Source organism: Triticum urartu, chromosome 5 (genome assembly GCF_003073215.2).
Source record: "Triticum urartu cultivar G1812 chromosome 5, Tu2.1, whole genome shotgun sequence".
NCBI lineage: Eukaryota > Viridiplantae > Streptophyta > Magnoliopsida > Poales > Poaceae > Triticum > Triticum urartu.
The window spans coordinates 610,514,309-610,533,684 of NC_053026.1; the positions used below are offsets into that span (position 1 = coordinate 610,514,309).

A 19,376-nucleotide genomic window follows, 5' to 3' on the forward strand; every position below is an offset into this window, starting at 1 on the left:
CCTAATTAACTTGTAGTGCTTGTCGCTTTTTTAATGGTATATATAGAGTCGCGCAGATCTTAACAAAATAAAAATCAAGAGATGAAGCAAAGGAGTAATGGTTAACCTGAATCTATGCAGTCCTGCTAAATCTCGATCAGTCCCCTTCTGATCTTTGCTTGGAGGCAGGAGAAAATTTCTGCCGGCGGCGGTTGCCGGAGACTCGAGCGGATGATGGGTAGAAACATCGCATGAAACCACGATCTGCGTGATGCTGCCGCCAAATCCTGTCGATCGAGCTGCCAGGAAACAAAGGGGCTGCGGCCGTGCTTCTGCTGGGCTTCGTGTTTGATGATGGGCCTTTTTGCCAGGAGTCTATAATTGTTGTACATGGGCTGGGGATGGGTCCTGTAGAGCTTCACGCTGTGTCACACAGGGGGGGCAGATCGAGTGAAAAACGGTGGCTAATTACGATCCGCCTAATCGCTATCACGAGAACCCCCCCTCGTCCCCCCTTGAATTCGTCCCCGTCTATCTTACGTGCGTGTACATATTGGATTCGTGGACAAGTGTCTAGGGACCCGCACCCAGTCATGTACTCAGAAGGGATAATGATGTGAGCGACAAGTCAATGATTTGAACATTACATGATTTATTACATTCCCCGTAATCACAAGCTATTCCGACGATCATCTACATCTGCCACTGTAATTGCAGGACCATGGGTGCAACGGTGGTAGGGATGTCCTCGTCGGAGTGCAAAGAAAACACGGGAAGCAGAGGGCAAATGTTCAAAGGAGAAGACTGTCATTGTCGAGAGGACGGGGGGCCTCACTGAAATTCGCCCTACCGGATAGAACCTCGGATAGCCGACGTGGCATAGCGAGGGGGCAACCACCTGCACATCCTCGACCCCTCCCACCGCCAAGTGGGCCCGACCCCCGCTGCTCTTAGCTATAGTCGACTTCGCCGCGCCGGCCGGGCCACTCAGTGGAGCCGTCACTCTCGCAACCCGACGACCGCCACCGCCCCCTCGCCCTCCCCATCGCGCTCGCTCCCCGGGAGGCTTCCCGCCCGCCGGCGACCGTGCCGTCGCCGCCCATGGGCCCCGTACGGCTCGCCCTCCTCCTCCTCGCCGCCGCCGCCGCCGTCCTGCTCGGCGGCGGCGAGGCGGTGTACATCCCCTACAACACGTCGGCGGGGGTAGTCAACGGGAAGCTGAACGTGCACGTCGTCCCCCACACCCACGACGACGTCGGCTGGCTCAAGACCGTCGACCAGTACTACGTCGGATCCAACAACTCCATCCAGGTTCCAATTCCGCCGCTCGAAAAAACGCCCCCCGAGTTTCGCCGGGATTTTCCATCCCCTAGATTTGTCGCCCTTGGTTTGGTGTAGATTTAAGTTTTCGGTCTCCGTCGGTTTCGGATGTCGCTGAAGCAGAATTTTGGTCTGTTTGGTCGCAGGGCGCGTGCGTTCAGAACGTGCTGGATTCGCTCGTGCCGGCGCTGCTCAAGGACGAGAACCGCAAGTTCATCTACGTCGAGCAGGTAAGGAGATTTTCATGTCCGCCAGCAATCTGAGGAGCTTGGAGCTGTGGAATTGGGAGGTTGCAGAGCAATGTACAGCAGTTACCTGTAACTGCTCTGTGGCTGCACAACAGTTTCGTTTTTGTCAGTTGTCAGTATTACAGGAAACTCTGTCCCCTGCTGCCTGTTTCCAGAATTGGAGCTGGACCAGCAGTTGTACATCCAAATAGAACTGATGGTGTTACAATGTGGGTTCAGTTTTGGGTTCTATGCTGTGATTTATCTTCAGTAACCATTTATGTATGGTTGGTTGCAGGCGTTTTTCCAGAGATGGTGGAGGCAGCAGAGCGACATGATCAAGGATACGGTCAAGGGGCTTGTCAGTTCCGGACGGTTGGAGTTCATGTATGCTGGCTCTTTGAACAACCTTCCTTTTTAGGCTGCACTAGCAATCATGTCTATGTTCTATAACTGACTGATGGCATATTACTCCTTGTGATGTTTCAGAAATGGGGGTATGTGCATGCATGACGAGGCGACTGTGCACTACATTGACATGATCGATCAGACTACGCTGGGGCACAGGTTCATCAAGGAGGAGTTTGGTCAGATTCCGAGGATTGGTTGGCAGATCGATCCGTTTGGGCACTCTGCAGTTCAGGCTTACCTGCTTGGTGCAGAAGTAATTCACTGTATCCATTTTATTATGTCATGCTTTCAGATTTTGTGTGACTTTTTTTTTCTTATGGTACACTGTTACTTCCGTGTACATCTCATTTGCATGATTAGATGAGTTTCACACTCAGGATGCTTACTTCTGTACCATTATGATAGGCTACCTGTCATCACTGGTTACAGTAATACCTGAACGTTGAGATGTGGTACTGTTGGTTCATAGAGCATGTATAATAGGAATGCCAAGGGCTATGCTCTCAAGAGTGAAGTGATTGACTGCACTTCTTGACCACCTAACATAACTAAATAATTTACACAACTCGGTTACTTCATTGAATTTTCAGCTACGCCTACAGTGTTTTGACAAACATGTCAGACTTGTCAGCGTAGAGATGGCTGCATAAACATTTAGTTGAGAAAGGTGACTCATGTCCTATTAGGACTTGGAGATGTATGACTAGGGATTCCTATAATTTAATCTCTTAGAGACTTTTAGTTTCGTTAGAGGAGAAGTTGGAGAATATGTGTGGGGACAATATATAACCATTAGGTATGGCCATAGTTAGCAATCTGAGGGGTCAAGATCTCATCCAAAGTACGGTTAAGAGTGCAAGAATGGATTAAAGACTAGGTTATTCGTTAGCACTAGATTCTTGTATAGGGCATGGACCCAAGGCAAATTATTTGAAAGGTTGTGAGGGAGTGATAATCCCCTGTACTTGTTCAAGGTTATACTTAAATAATGTGTGGCCATTTCCCCAAATCTTTTCTCTCTTGCCGTGATTGTTTTGTCTCTGCTATTCTTGTTCTCTCTACAAGATCCATCTGTTGCTCTTGACACAATACAACCTTGTTCCCAACCTCACAGCCTTAGATTGGATATATGGCTACTGTGCATAAGAAGTATACTAGTGTAACACATTTTACCGTCTTTCAGGTAGGATTTGATGCTTTATATTTTTTCCGGATTGATTACCAAGATCGTGACACGAGGAATGGGACAAAAGAACTCGAGGTTGTATGGAGGGGCTCCAAGACCTTTGGCTCATCAGCTGATGTAAGTAGTATTTTCCTTTTCCATAATGTAACATACAGTGAATCATTCTGATGATCTAGCGTAGACCTGCAGTGCGACGCACCCATGGGGTCTTAGCAGTATTTCTCGCTGCGAGTGGTCTGCACCGCACTGAGGTGGCATGCTCCAAATAAAAACCATGACCATATATATTTTGTAACAGTTTCTTTATTGTCAATGAGTATGCATCACTCCTGCCAGTTTTCTCACAGAACAATCACTTTCAAGTTCGTAAAGTTTGGTAAACATGTTTCATATGTAATGGCGGGAAATCTGCTCATTTTCTTTTCAGATTTTTGCTGGCATCTTCCCAAAAAATTATGAACCACCACCTGGTGAGTTCTATTTTGAAGTCGATGATACTTCCCCTGTTGTCCAGGTAAATTGATGAGAACTTCAGATATGTTAATTTAATCAACACCAGGAATAAACCTATTCTTCATTACTTTTGTCTATGTAGGATGATCCCCTTCTTTTTGATTACAATGTTGAACAACGGGTGAATGATTTTGTTGCTGCAGCGCTGGCACAGGTACAGTAGGGTCTCATATATGTCCATACTTTTACGCTGGTGCATAATTTGCCCAGTTATATGCATTGGATGAAAATCCATTGGTCTACTACAAATTTCTTATTTAATTAGAACGGCCATCTGGGTTGCATTCACAAGTTCATACCTAACACTGAAAAATGCGGCTTCAGATTTCTATGTTACTTCGACCTTAGCATTTCATGCTGAAAATTTAAAGGATGCAACAGAAACGTCCCAACAGGTAACACTGTCTGTCCTAAACCCGTGTCCGCCATACCGCTGAGTCGCATGGCTTGTGGAGAGTATGATAGTGAGGCCGATCGGACAGCGCGCACGTGGTTCTACCAATAAGCCAAATACATACCGTTCTACAAATAGATTTCCGTTATCTAAACCGCATCATTTCATACTTAAAGTGTTGTTCTATTTGGTAGTACAGGTGTTCATTGTAATCTATACTCTTTATATCTTTTCTTTTTGTAGGCAAATGTTACAAGGACAAACCATATCATGTTTACAATGGGAACAGACTTCAAATATCAATACGCAGAAAGTTGGTTCAGACAGATGGACAAATTAATTCATTATGTGAACAAGGTAAAGGATGAGCCTAGAATAAGACGAACAATACTAGATCTTCATGACATATTTTTTAAAGATATAATTATGCTTGTTTGAAACAAAATATTTAAGAGTATGGTCAAAATGGTACTTTGAAGGCCGTAAATGTCCTAAACTACTTGTATTGTGAATCGGTGGGTGTATTTCTTTAGTAACTTCGAAGCTATATCACAAACTTATAATCACAGCACTACTTAATCATACCTCGTGAGCTATCACCATCATGATTGTTTCAGTTATGGATCATGCAATACATTTGAAATGTTCCAGTCTTCTCACAGTAATATATGGGAACATTTCATGGGATGCATTTGGTTTTTTTCTTGTGTCATATAATTAGATAAGGACATAAATGCTTAAGAAAATGGTCCATGCCTTCATTTTCTTGTTATTGATACAAGTTGATTTTATTTGAGCATTTTAACTTGGTAAATAAGTAAATAGTGCTGAAATTTTATCTAAGATAGCTATTAACACATTATAACTCACCATGCTTGTTCTGTTTGATCATACCACAGGATGGCCGTGTGAATGCTCTGTACTCCACTCCTTCCATTTACACTGATGCAAAATTTTCTACAAATGAGCCATGGCCTCTAAAGACAAATGATTTCTTTCCGTATGTTCTATCTTATATTCATAATTGGTACAATTAACTTCACTTTTGTACTTCTGTTCCTTCTCATTCATATGGCTGTGTTTCTTTGATCAGATATGCAGATAACCCCAATGCATACTGGACAGGTTACTTCACAAGCAGACCTGCCTTAAAACGATATGTCCGCATGATGAGTGGATATTACTTGGTAGTTTTACCTAGTCTTTTAATGTTTCCCTCTAGATGTCCAACACCATATGATATACTGTCTTGGTCACTTGGTGCCGTTCATGCTTAAAGGTTAATATGCTTTCACTTTCAGGCAGCTAGGCAGCTGGAGTTCTTCATTGGGAAAAGCAAGTCAGGTTCCACAACAGATAGCTTAGGAGATGCCCTAGCTCTTGCTCAGCATCATGATGCTGTTACAGGAACAGAGAAGCAACATGTTGCAAATGATTATGCGAAGAGATTATCGATTGGCTATAAGAAAGTATCTTCTCGAGAAAATTGCTGTATTTCATATTTGATGATTTCTTTTGAGATTTGATGGATTGATTTGGTTCGATTCTTTTCCAGGCGGAGGAACTGGTTTCCACTTCTCTCGGTTGCTTGAGTGAGTCAGGCTCAAATTCTCGTTGTTCGTCCCCAACGACAAAGTTTGGGCAGGTCGGGTTTGCAGGTTCTCTAACTAATTTGCCATTTTAGTTAAAAAATGACTTAGTATTTACTGTTTACTGATCTTTTTTCAGTGTCCTCTCCTGAACATTACTTATTGCCCCCCTTCCGAGATGAACTTATCTCAAGGAAAAAGCTTGGTGAGTTGTGTTCTTAACTCATGCATGGCTCTTTTCAAGATGAAATTTGTATAGGTTTTAATTAATCCATGACACTTTCTTGGAAAGTAAACCCGTGTAACATCTAATATGTTGTTTTCAACTTTTTGTTACAGGTTGTTCTTGTGTACAACTCTCTTGGATGGAAACGAGAGGATGTCCTCCGCATACCAGTATGCAATTTTTGTTCCCTGAAAAACAAGATATTTTGTTGGTCTTTTATTGCTGATTCATCCATCCATCCATTCTGTTTATGAACACTATGTGCTTATAAATAGTGCCACTACCATGAAACTCCCATACTGTAGAATGAAAACTAAATGTGCCTCTTTGTAAAATTAATAGGTCATGAGTGACTCAATTGTTGTCCATGATTCTGAGGGAAAAGAAATTGAATCGCAACTTCTGCCTATAGCTAATGTCTCATTGAACCTACGGGACAGACATGTCAAGGTTTACTTGGGCACATCGCCTGCCGCAAGTCCTAAGTTTTGGGTTGCTTTTCCTGCTTCGGTACCACCACTTGGTTTTAGCACTTACTTTATCTCGAGTGGAAAGAGATCAGGTGAATTCCATATCTTTCGTCTTGATATACAACAAAATATAAAGGATTGCTCGAAAGTTTGACCATTTCTCTGTTGCATTATATACTTTTCAGCATCTATCTCTTCGACATCCACTCTAAACTCTCAGGGAAATGAAAGTAGGAATCTGCAAGTTGGGCAAGGGCGTTTGAAACTTCACTATGATGCAGCTGGATCATTATCGAAGTACTCCGATAGTAAGACTCAGGTGATTTGCTAATCGCCCAGCATTATTTTCAATCTGAAACGGTTTTACCTCTTGCATTGCTTTCATCTTAAATACAAAAGTTGTGCACTAAGATTATCCAGGCTTATCTTCCCTAGCAGCTCATATGTCCATTCTGGTATTGGATATTGAATTTCGCTTTTAGTTTTGCTTGTTATCTAGAATCACCTGTACTCAAGAATCATTGCCATATTTCAAGGTTGAAGCAAATTTCGAGCAGAAGTACAAGTATTACATAGGACAAGATGGAAGCGGAGATGATCCTCAGGTGCACTAGGGATTCTACAAATAGTCTATTTCACCTTAAAATTAGCAATTACTCACACTGGCATTTGTTTGCTTTTTCCTGGACTGTAGGCTTCTGGAGCGTACATATTTCGCCCTAAGGACGTTGTTCCTATCAAAACTGATGGTCAGGTATGAAGAAGGGATCAAAGTATCTCTAAAATACTGAATGGATCAAAGGGATCTTAAAAAAAGGTGCATTATTGATCTGATGAATATATGTTTCCCACTTCAAGGTTCCTCCCACGATTCTGCGTGGGCCCATATTGGATGAAGTGCATCAGCAGATTAATCCATGGATATATCAGGTTAATCATATGAATACTGCTTGTCTGAACCACCATTCATAAGGATTTACTTGCTTCTTTTTTGTTCCTGATCTTCATGTTCTCAATGAATTTCTAGCACACATCTTTGTTGCTACAGCAACATGACGCTATTCGTTTGGAAATTTGATAGTAGCGCTATTCGTTCTGAATTATCATATACCTTAGATCTGGTAGACTTAATATTGTCCATTCAACATCTTCTGTATATCAAAGATCAGGCAAATACTTGGTGAAATGTATATGTAAAAGAAATGTGAGGTTGATAGTATCAAAATATGGACTTTATTCTGTTTTTTCATTCCTTGTTAATCGACTAAAAGTATTTTTTTGTATTCTTGATAATTGATATAGCTTTTCTTATCTTCGTGCAGATCACTAGAGTTTACAAGGGAAAGGACTATGTGGAAACTGAGTTCATAGTGAGTGCGGTGTCATTGCATCTTGCATTAATTTCTTCTTGAAGGCCTTCACATTTTGCATGACAATACATTCGCCTTTTCTCTTTTCTGCCATTACATATTTCTAACATCTTATGAATAATTGTTTTTATTCGTAGGTTGGACCAATACCAGTCGACGATGAAAATGGAAAAGAACTTTCAACTGAAATCATTACTAGCATGGCAACAAACAAAACATTTTACACTGATTCCAGTGGGCGTGATTTCATCAAAAGGGTATGATGCACTACCACTAGCACTTGACACTTTCCCCAGACAAGAAATGTCTATTGTCTTTCTAATAAATGTAGTGAAAGCAAAAAAATAGTTCACAGACAGTTGCATTAATGATTCCTGTGCTAGTTTTGAAAGAGGGGGGGGGGGGGGGGGGGGAACTAGCGATGTTATAGAGGATAACTGCAACATAAAATATGTGTTGTAATGGTGCACAATTATGTCATTACTTAATCCCTTTTTCCTTTCAGGTACGGGATTATCGCTCGGAGTGGAAGATTGAAGTAAACCAACCTGTTGCTGGAAACTATTATCCTGTGAGCTCTTGTTTGCTCTATTATATTTTAAACAAGGAAGCTTAGTAGTATCCTTTAAGAAATGTCTTCTTTCATCCTTTTCCGTCATTGAGTCAACATCCGAAAGTAGTTTGGAATTCACTTTGCACTTCCCCTCAGTTTATACATATTATGTTTTTGGAGGATTTTGGTTTACTTTGTAATTGATATGTTTTAGGTCATTGACTCTACCTGTAGATGGCAAGACATTTAATTACAGCTAAATCAGCTCGCTTCTTTACTTATTTAGCACCATAAGAATAAGAAATGATCTCTACACGTAATGATGTAATTGTGTAGCTTATTAGATGAGATGATGTGATTTTGCAGCCCAAAAGGACAGAATTTTTGACATTTAGTGACAGATAACCAAAGCCTCTGCATTTGGTGACATACAAAATGGTAACGTAGGAAGTTGATCTTTTAAAAACAAGTGGTGGCATAGGATAACTTTGGTAGGCAAGAGGTTATTGGTGGTGATTATGGAGGGCCGGTAATTTAAAATGTTCTGAGCCAGGTTATTCATACTTTTGTCAATATTTGAAGAAATTGGCAATTGTATGAAGTTGAATTGTGGAGGATCCAAAGTTGCAAATTATTCTGTAGTTTTGCTTGTAGATTGTGATGGGGCTGATTTATACACCAGATTGATAGATCTGTATTTATTTTCAGATTAATCTTGGCATTTATGTGGAAGATGGCAGCAAAGAGTTATCTATACTTGTAGACAGGTCTGTTGGAGGTTCGAGCATAAAGGATGGACAAATAGAGCTAATGCTACACAGGTACATGTCACAATCAGTTTTGCACAGTATTTTCTTGCTTCTTTCATACTGTAGCAATTTTCTTTTTCTACCTCTGCTTGGTTAAATATTTCTTACTCCTTGTGTAGGAGGCTACTCAATGATGATGGTCGTGGTGTTGCGGAAGCACTAGAGGAAAAAGTCTGTTTGGATGATCAATGTGAAGGACTAGTTGTAAGTAATGAATATCTTTCTGACCATGTGCTTTGGATGGAATTGAAAACCAGATGTTTGCATATACCACAAATCCTGTTGCGCAGATCAATTTGTTCTATTATTTGCAAGCACACAATATGTTGTGCAGAAACATTATCTAAAGCAACTTATTACATTATCGACAGATTGAAGGAAAATACTATCTCAAAATTGACCCACAAGGTGATGGAGCTAGGTGGCGTCGTACATTTGGTCAGGAACTGTACTCACCTCTTCTTCTTGCATTCACAGAGCAGGTACAGCATAAATTTTGTTGCAGTTGTGATCGATCAAACAGTTATTCTCGCTGTATTGAACATACCCCTACTTGTTTTTCCAGGATGGAGGCAACTGGGCGAATTCACATGTTTCATCATTCTCTGCAATGGATCCAACTTACAGCCTTCCTGAAAATGTCGCGTTGCTTACTCTTGAGGTATGTGTATGCCTATGGAGAATGGACCATTTTTATCATATCTCCTTAAAAAGGGAAAAATTAGTATGTACTTCCTCCGTAAACTAATATAAGAGTGTTTAGATTACTAAAGTAGTGATCTAAACGCTCTTATATTAGTTTACAGAGGGAGTACTGGGCAAGAGAGTGCTGATCTGATAGGTCCGAGTACCGTACCATTTATTTTGAAATGTTGCAAGCTAGTTTTTAATCCTGCTGGTTTGAGAGGTTACAAGTAATACCAGCCAGTTAGCTGCAACAAATGTAATCGACACCACAGAATAGTGATGAAAATGGTATCTGGATCCGTTTGCTGCGCGTGTTAAAAGTACCTATGCGTTGTACAGGAACTTGAAGATGGAAGTGTTCTCCTTCGGTTGGCTCACCTATACGAGGTCTCATACTTTGGTCATTCTCATTTACTTTCTCTCGCTCCAATCAGATCCAGTTTTATATCTTTTGTAAAACATTGTGCTGTGCATGTAGGCTGGAGAGCATAAGGATCTCTCGGCCCCGGCGAGTGTCGACCTCAAGAGGGTATTCCCAGATAACAAGGTAACCTCCATTAAAATCTACACCTTTTTATTTATTCGATTGGATCTTGATGAATATTTTCACTACCTCCCCAATCCTGATGCTCCAGATCGGCAAGATAATCGAAACAAGCCTATCAGCGAACCAAGAGCGCGCCGCCATGGAGAAGAAGAGGCTGAAATGGAAGGTGGCAGGGCCTCCCCAAAAAGAAAATGTGGTCCGTGGAGGACCCGTGGACCCCTCCAAGCTCGTCGTCGAGCTGGCGCCCATGGAGATCCGCACATTCATCATCAGCTTCGAGCACCGACTCGCCGCACATCCGATCTAAGTGCCATGGCGGTGATCGCTGATGTTGTAACTTTTTTGTAATTTCGAATCAGAATGTTGTATTGTTGAAGCTTAACTCCTCCTTTGAGACCGCCTCTTCTTTTTGAGCATGGCACAAATCCTAACAAAACTAAAAAACAGTTAAAAATGGATCCCTCCCGCTGGCAAGGGCTGAGATCCACCAAATCTCCATGGTCCAAGGACCATAGGAGATGAGGCGGACCGGCAGCGACGCCGAACGAGGCGGGAAATATGGTTGGGGAATATAGTACTAAAATTGTATACTAAGTAAGCAACAAGTAATATGAATCGGAGGGAGTAATATTTTCAAAGTAAAAACTTTATAAAATATACCAAGTTTATAGAAACATTTATCAACTTACATTACTAAATCAATACCATTAGATCCATCGTAAAATATATTTTCGTACGTAAATCTTCGGATTTTACCTATAAATTTGGTCAAAGTTTACAAATAAGTTGTCTTTAAAATATATTATATTCACTATAATTTGGCAAGTAGTGAGTATGTGATGCTATTATAGTGTCTGAGTACCAAATGTGGAAGTTTGGCTCCCCGGCTTGAATTTTTGGAAATCCACATTTTGAAGTTTGAAAAAAGAAAACATCGCCTCCAACTCCACCGGGCCCAAACTCCCGGCCCGAAGCAAAAAGAAACAGCGGAAGCAAAAAGCCCTAGCCCGCTCTCCCCCGCTCCGCGGCTCCCATGGCGGAGGAGGACCCCTCCTCGCCGGCGCGCCAGAGCCCGGGACCTCAGCCGCCGGAGGGCGCTGCGGGCGACGCCGACGCCCCGTTACCGGCAGGGTTCATCTTCAGGTGCGACGGCGCGACCAAGCCCGAGTGCTTCAGGTACAGGGTGCTGGGCCTGCCGCGGGGGAGGCTGGGCGCCGTCTCCCGGATCAGGCGCGGCGCGGCGCTCTTCCTCTTCGACTACGACGCCAAGTACCTGTACGGGCCCTACCGCGCCGACTCGGACGGCGGGCGCGACCTCGAGCCCGCCGCCTTCCAGGGCCGCCTACCTGCCCAGGTACCGTCCCGGCCCCCCTCGCGTTCCATGCCTGGAGTCATGGGTGATTGTGCGTGTATGAATCCTTCCACCATCAAGGAAGGATGCAGTGATGATTTTGCCACTCGATGCGTGACTGAAATGTGGGTCCTGGTGCCACATTTCAAATCTGTATGGTTATCTCCTAAAAGAGTCCTGTCAATTTTAATTTTTCTGAAATTTCAGTTCATCTTGGCTCGTCTTATGATCTTCAGTTTCCAGTGGCATCCAGCAATCAACTTGATAGATTAGCCGTACATTATTATTTCTCATAATTTGAATGTTCAGTGTTCTTGTATACGCAGGTCAAATTCATGATTGATGGTGATTTCATGCCTGTCCGAGGGAAAACCGTAAGATACACCATAAAAGAGAATTATCCCGGCAAATTCGTGCCAGAACTTACCTTTACACAAGTAAGTGGAATCAGTGTTTATTGATGTTTTGTACTTGAGTAGAGGTGAAACGAATTGTGCTGAATCTTCCCTGTAGACAACTCCTGTACAAAATGGTTCGAACTTAAGGCAGTCTGCCAGATGAACACTCATTCTCGCTTATTTATGGTCCTCTGTACAGTGGCGGATCCAGGAATTCAACTTTGGGTGTTCAAAATTTTTTTTCACCCTAACAAGGAAGTCCATTGGTCCACGCGAATACAAAATTTTCGTAATAACAACAAATCTCAAAAGACGATTTTTATTTACAAAGAGATCTATATCTTTAAATCAAAAGATAATTCATTTGTTTACTTTTTTACTAAGGAAATCAATCCAAAGATAATTCATTTGTTGTTTTTAAATCAACAATCTTCCTCTTTATTAATGTGGTCATGTACAGAGCTATATATATCTCTAAATCCAAATATTAACTACACATGTAAAGGTCAACGAATGGAATTTCAGATTGGAACTTTGGACTCTGGTCCTTGTGGATTTGGACAAAGTTTTTTTTTTGGGAGTATTTGGACTGAGCTGATCTGCTGAGTATCTCTCGTGCGTGAGGGCAGAATTATTTTTTTTAGGCAGTGCGTGAGGGCAGATGTGACTTGTTGGTGCTTCGGCCTGTTGGTTAGTGGGCTGTGCCGCTCTAGCCAATGCCCGATGGGTTAGTATTGATCTGTGGCAAGCTGCTGCATAATCTCTACTTTTCGTATTTTTGTCATATACGTAGTACTATATATAGGAAATAGTTTGTAGGAAATTTTGGGTGTACATCTGTACACCCATGACCCATAGTGGATCCGCCCCTGCCTCTGTATACATTAAAGTATCAAACTAGTCAATTCACATCTTGTTGTGCCTAGTTTGAACTACGAATGGAAGGCTATTTTATGAAAACCAGTAATTAGGAGAGCCATGTGCTTCAGAACTTGCTGCTGTGGCGTAAGCATATGTAGAAGCAAGTCGAGATTGAGAGGGACTAGAATGTACTAATATTTAATTCTTTATTGACTATGATTTAACTTTGAGAACTGAAGTTTATCTTTGTAATAATGCCTTTATTTTGCATCTCAGCCATTTATTTTGTAGAACCCAGATATTCTTTAGCATGACAGCACCCATAGTGTTTCTGATTGTATTAAGCTGTTTTGTAATCAAACAGTTTCTTTTTCCTGGAAAAATAGCAACATGGTATAGAGATGAAAAAAGTGGGTGTAATGGGAACACGTTCTTCTTTCTATCACTTCTTCTCTCGAGCTTTTAGGTGGAATTACTGGTATAGTCATATCAGTGTATCGGCTAGTTGGAATAGACAGGAATAGCACATTTATCTTCCATCTTTCTGTTCTGTCTTAAATTTTATCAGTGCTTAGCTGTGAAACTATATCATACATTTACCTGCATTAAATTTCCATTGTTTTTGGTATTCTGTTGTAGGTTGAGAAATTGAGAGCATTGTTCCGTCCAATTATTTCACTGCCAGTGCCAGAGGCACCACCCCTGCATTATGTTGACAACAGCCATCCCGCTCCATCTGCTGCTTTTCTGCCTCCTTCGGCTTCATCTTCATACCCAACACAGTCAGCTGCTTATGTGCATCACCCAAGCGCCTATGTTCTCACCCCAGCTGCTCATCTGGCCCCAAATGAACCTTATGCATGCCCAGATTCTCAACCTCCTGCTCGGACCGCTCAATTCGCTGCACCTGCTTACTGTGTGACCACAACTGGGCATCTGTACCAGGCAAGTTATCAAGCATATGGCCCATCGCCTGCCACCTACCACTACGCCCAAGCGCCTCCTTTGCAACTTGTCTATTTGCAAGCCCAACACCCTGTGCGAAAACATGTTACAGACCCTGCATGTTCCTCTGATCCCAACTATGATGCTAATGGGAATGATCCGTATCGATATGACGCTGTGAAGTCTCATTACCAGGAAACTACTTCTGGGAGGTATGTATGGTAGCCACCAATTGGGCCTAGTACTTCTCTGTTTCTTAATATCTGCTACATGCAAAGCTATTTTTTGCAATCCGATTTGTATATATAGGTCAATGCCGGCTTGTTGATGTCTCAAAACCGTACTGTTCAGCTAGTCTAGATACTTCTGAAAATGAACTAGTCGCAGGGACAATGTAGATCAGAAGCCACCATCTATTCCCGTGCCTTTTTTTTTTCCTTTGCTACATGCACAAGTAATTGATCGTGCTTTTTTCGTCGTACATTTTTGTGTTTCAGAGCTGCTGCACCACATGAAGTGGCCGCGACAAACCTCCAACTTGTCATGCACTATGGGTACGCCCCAGGCAGTGAGGGTGCAACCAGAGAAACTACACAGTCCAGTGCTGAAGGAGCTGCATCGGCGATCTACTCCCATGCGGGTGCCCCAGCAACCACTCAGGCTGCGCCATTGGTGTACGCCGTCGCAGCTGCACCACATGAAGTGGCCGGGACGAACCTGCAACTTGTCATGCACTATGGGTACGCCCCAGGCAGCGAGGGTGCAACCGGAGAAACTACGCAGTCCAGTGCTGAAGGAGCTGCATCAGCAATCTACTCCCAGGCTGGTGCCCCAGTGACCACTCAGGCTGTGCCATCGGTATATGCCGTCGCAGCTGCACCGGCTAACCTGTGATTGCCCTGTCACCATTCAGTCTTTCTTGCAACATGGTCAACCCGAACCAAGTGAGCTGTTGCTCTGCCCTGGCGTGTTTCACCATTCTACCCACACGAGGGACTGGAAGTTCAGATCGGCGAAAGATGACATCGCTCTCCTTTCTGCTGATGTGTTTGGTATGATGTATAGAAGGATACTAACTGGTAGACTGGTGGTACTAACTGGTAGCTGTTGGTGTCGAGATTTGAGTGGTATAAGGTGATGTAACTTGTGAGAGCAACTCTAGCACAGTTCCTGTATGGATTACTTGTATGACACCATATCTCAATAAACCGCCAAAAGGGAGGAAACCTCACTCTGGTTGATTACATGATCACACAAGTTACAAGATTTGTTGATGGCTAAAATCATGAAAATACAAATAGTGGCCAATATACGCGCAGGCAACATTTGTTTGTATTTTTTTCATGACACATGAGGTTACTTTCCATGAAAGAAATAATTTTTACCATTTGGTCTTTTCGTACATACATAGAGTAGATTAATTATACTCCCTCCGCTCTTATATTATGGGACAGGGGGAGTACTATATAGTTTCTCGCAAAAAAAATATTATATAGTTGGCAGAGTCTTCAGATTTAGGGAGGTTACAAAAATAGATGGCACATATTTGGGAGACAAAGAGAATAGTTGTCTCTCTGCGCACAAATTACAAATTACAATTTAAAATTCTAGATTTCACTTTGCTGTTTTCAAAATTTTAAATAATCTAGGCATGCCACTGGAGCATAGACATTTACATTGCTAAAAAAAATATTTTTTCTATAGCCGCATCATAATTGAGCAGCTACATATTTTCGTAGAACAGTTGTGGCACATATTTGGGAGACAAAGAGAATAGTTGTCTCTCTGTTCAAATAGAGTTATCTTGTGATATTTTTTTCTCCCGTAGCAACATTGTTTGCTAGTTATACATACAAAAAATACGTAGTAAACATTCTAAATAACTAGCTAGGAACTAACATACATTTGAATTCAATTTAAAGTGGTTTCAAATATTCGAAACAACATGAAGTGCATTCAATTATTTGCATTCGAGATCATGACACTTGTAAATCATACCTAAAGGGGGCATCAGTCTTTGCTTTGCTTTTGAACATAATAATATATACTCGTGCACAACATAGATTCAAATTTACCTCCTCCATTCCAAAATAATCATAGTTATAGGATTTTCAAGAGAGTTAAATTTTTAAAAGAAGCCCATAATTTAGTGAGTTTTTTAATAATGTCGGCGGGCGTGTGCAGAACACGCTTGTGACACCTTGGACCGGTGACGTCCTCTCGATGGTTTGTAGATGGGGCACGAAGGTGTGGACCTACACTACTAATGCACGAAATGGACACGATGATTTACCCGGGTTCGGGCCGCACTACTCCTGCTTTTTGTGCGTTTAAGTTGGTAGATTAAGAGCTACAAGTCCTTCTCGGGAGCATGAAGCATTGCGTATCCCTTCTGATGTTCTACTTAGTGTCTAATCTCTCTACTGGAGTTGTCTTTCTCCTGCTCCCCCCTCCTCTTTTGTAGCCTGGACCTCCTTTTATATTTCAAGGGGGTACCACAATGGCTTCAATGCAAAGAAAATGGTCTGGGTCCGACTAGGTAGGTGAGCGCATTAAATGGGTAGTGATGTGTCATATTCTTCTATCTTCCGGGAATGAACCTTAGTCTTGTTAGCACCAAACCATGGTGACACCTGCGCGAGGCGCGACATGTCTTAGCACAAGTGTGCACCATGCAGCAGCGTAGGTGAGTAATTCACCCCTTGTGTCTTGTCCATCGTCTGGCGCGCCTGCCCACCGGCCGCGTGCCAGAAGGGTTCTGCGAGCGCAGAACGGTTGCGCCACGCGTAGGTGAGGCGATAGCTTGTTGCCGAAGGCTGGCTGAGTGCGTGCCAACTAAGGACAACCGTTGTCGGACGAGGTCATTCATGTGTCTTGGCCGGCGATAGTCGTTACTGGACAGCTTGATCTGGATTCATAGGTTATGACAAATGGGGCCCAAATATTTACAAAAAGCAACTGAGTCCCTATAATTTTCAAAAAAGAGAGCAATCAGGTCCTGTAATTTTCTAAAAAAAAGGGATTGGGTCCTTGTAAAGAAAAGAAAAAAGCAATCGGGTCCCTAGGCCGATCCCGCTCGACCTCTCCCTAGAATCGCCGCCCACTTCCCTCCATCCCCTCCCCTGCCGGTGACTTGAGGAGGCTGAGCTCTAGCACATTGACTAGGGGTGCGTGGTCAGCGTCTCCCCATGGCGCGGCGAGCAGCAGGGCCTATGGTGACTCGTGTCCAGCAGCACGTGGCGGCTCCCCATTGGTGCGGCCACCAGCACGCGACCTCAGGCGGCTCGCAGCAAGGAGCACATAGGGCTCCCCGCAAAGCCTCATACTTGCACAGCAGGAGCGGTGAGCGGCCGGTGGGCGCAATAGGTGGCAGCGGCGAGCGGCCATACCAGGGGTGGCAAGGAACCGGGGACATCAACACGTGGCGGCTCACGAGCACCGACATGCGCAGCTCTGTGTGCACACCCTGCCCATCTATAGCAGCCAACGGAGGTCACCTAACTCAGACAGGATTGCTTCCCTAGATAGGGTCAGTCTGCGCCGGGGGGGGGGGGGGGGGGGGGGGGGGGGGGGGGGGGGGGGGGGGGGGGGGGGCTTCCTCCCGTTGGCTGGCCATGGTGGTGAGCGTGTGCGTCGACCACGAGATCCTCCATGGCTGCATCAGGGAGCGAGCAACATGAGGAAGAACACGGAGTGAGTAATAAGAGAGACAACAACGTTAACATTTTATGCCACGTCAGCTCCAACGAGTGGGCCATCATTGTCATAATCGTGATCAATTTTAATGCACTCGGTCATTTGGGTTTTTTGAAATAGCCGACCCCAAAGTTGATAGTTATCAATGAAAAATAAAATCTGATAGTATTTTGGAACCATAGGCCGAATTATAGTAGTTTTATACTATTTAGTACTCAAATTAAAGGGAGAAACACGAGGGGTTTCCATCATATGGATGTACGTTTCTCTTATACCTCACTTATAGCGAGGCAACCTTCCGACTCGCTGAAGTCACACGAGCGTATGGGCCGGCCCAGTGCGCGGGAGGCCACTGCCTCTTTTGTTTCTTTTTTCATGTTTTCATGTTTTTCATTTTTCATTTTTTTACTTTCGTTTATACTTACAAGTATTCTAAATAAATATATTATGAAACATTTTACATAAAACATTAAAAAATGCTAAGCAAGCATTTAAAAAATGTTAAATTTACATAGAGAAAATGTTCCTCATGTATACTAAAAATGTATAAAAAATATAACATGTGTGAAAAAGTTGATCATGTATTTAAAAAATGATAATCCAAGCATTTGAATTTTTTAAAACAAGTATTTAAAAAATGTTACTCAAGCATTTAGAAATTGTTAAATGTGTATAGTAAAATGTTTTTTAACACTAGAAAAATGTAATCATGTATTAAAACAATGTTGACAATGTATTTAAATAAAATGTTAATTCAAGCATTTGTATTTGCAATGTTAATCAAGCATTTGAAAAATGTTGACCATATATTCAAAAATATGAATGAAGCATTTGAAAAAATGATAAAAGTTTATAGAAACTATGTTGACCATGTATTGAAAAAAATGTTAAACTTATATTTCAAATCAAGGATTTAAAAAAATGTAAAATGTGTACAGAAAAAATGTTGACCCTCTAGTAAAAATATTAATCAGGTATTTAAAAAATATTAACTATGTATTGAAAAAATGTTGACCATGTATTCAGTAAATATTAATAAATAATCTTAATCTTATACTTGAAAAAATATTAAACATGTATATTACAAAAATGCATAAGATATATACCAAAAATGTGTATAGAAAAACAAAAGAAAACCAATGAAAAATGAGAAAAAGAAAAAAAGCGGAGAAAATGAAGAAGAGAAAGAAGCTAGTGAAAAACAAAAAAAGAAACAAAGAAAACCATAGAAAATAAAAAACCAGTAAAATAGAGAAAATAAACGTAGAAAAACGGTGAAAAAAGAAAAAGAAAAAAGCCAAAAAACCAGTGAAAACCCAACGCCTTTTCTTTAACAATGTCATGACCTTTAATTAAACACGAACCCGATGGTGGACAAGTGGCTAACAGTGCAACGCTACAACCAGGGAAAAACCCTATTCGTCGCATTCTGCGGCAAAGTGTCAACCTCTTGCACACCCATCGATCGTTCATGGGCCGGCCCATGACGGTGCTTCCAACATAGAAAATCCCTGAAAAACACGAAGAGAGCGAGGAATCTGTTGCCGTCATGGGCACTATACATAGAAAATCCCATGACGGGTGCTTCCTACAAGAGAAGGAAAACAAGCGCTCGGTCGACTGGGTGGTTGGGCTGCAAGCCCATGAGGATGGAAGGGAAGCAGTAAAAAATAAAAATAGAAAGTGGTTGGGCTGCGGCCTGGGAAAGAGAAGGAATTGCAAAAACCGAACTCTTCACAACCCCAACAAAATTGCAAAAATTGAACGCGTCAATGACCATGGCCCTATTGCGGCTGTGGCCACGACGCTCACTGCACTTAATCCCTCCCCATCGCCGCAACCCC

The 19,376-nt window shown here is 42.3% G+C and overlaps 2 protein-coding genes across 2 annotated transcripts; both read left to right on the top strand.

Annotated features, from left to right (window-relative positions):
* Window positions 1-935: 935 nt before the first annotated feature.
* On the top strand, window positions 936-10,697 carry LOC125511209 (alpha-mannosidase At3g26720-like). The gene is made up of 29 exons (XM_048676530.1): window positions 936-1,290; window positions 1,446-1,529; window positions 1,825-1,913; window positions 2,016-2,190; window positions 3,121-3,240; window positions 3,551-3,637; window positions 3,719-3,790; window positions 4,274-4,387; window positions 4,930-5,030; window positions 5,124-5,217; window positions 5,332-5,499; window positions 5,586-5,675; window positions 5,759-5,824; window positions 5,959-6,015; window positions 6,188-6,407; window positions 6,501-6,634; window positions 6,852-6,920; window positions 7,010-7,069; window positions 7,174-7,245; window positions 7,638-7,685; window positions 7,823-7,942; window positions 8,191-8,256; window positions 8,947-9,059; window positions 9,167-9,251; window positions 9,419-9,529; window positions 9,613-9,708; window positions 10,074-10,121; window positions 10,213-10,281; window positions 10,370-10,697. The coding sequence occupies exons 1-29, from the start codon at window positions 1,081-1,083 to the stop codon at window positions 10,586-10,588; spliced, it is 3,057 nt and encodes a 1,018-aa protein (XP_048532487.1). The 5' UTR covers window positions 936-1,080; the 3' UTR covers window positions 10,589-10,697.
* Window positions 10,698-11,238: 541 nt separating this feature from the next.
* Window positions 11,239-15,080, top strand: LOC125511210. Its single transcript, XM_048676531.1, has 4 exons — window positions 11,239-11,635; window positions 11,959-12,069; window positions 13,531-14,048; window positions 14,334-15,080. Exons 1-4 carry the CDS (start codon window positions 11,315-11,317, stop codon window positions 14,728-14,730), a joined length of 1,347 nt encoding a protein of 448 aa, XP_048532488.1. The 5' UTR covers window positions 11,239-11,314; the 3' UTR covers window positions 14,731-15,080.
* Window positions 15,081-19,376: the final 4,296 nt, after the last annotated feature.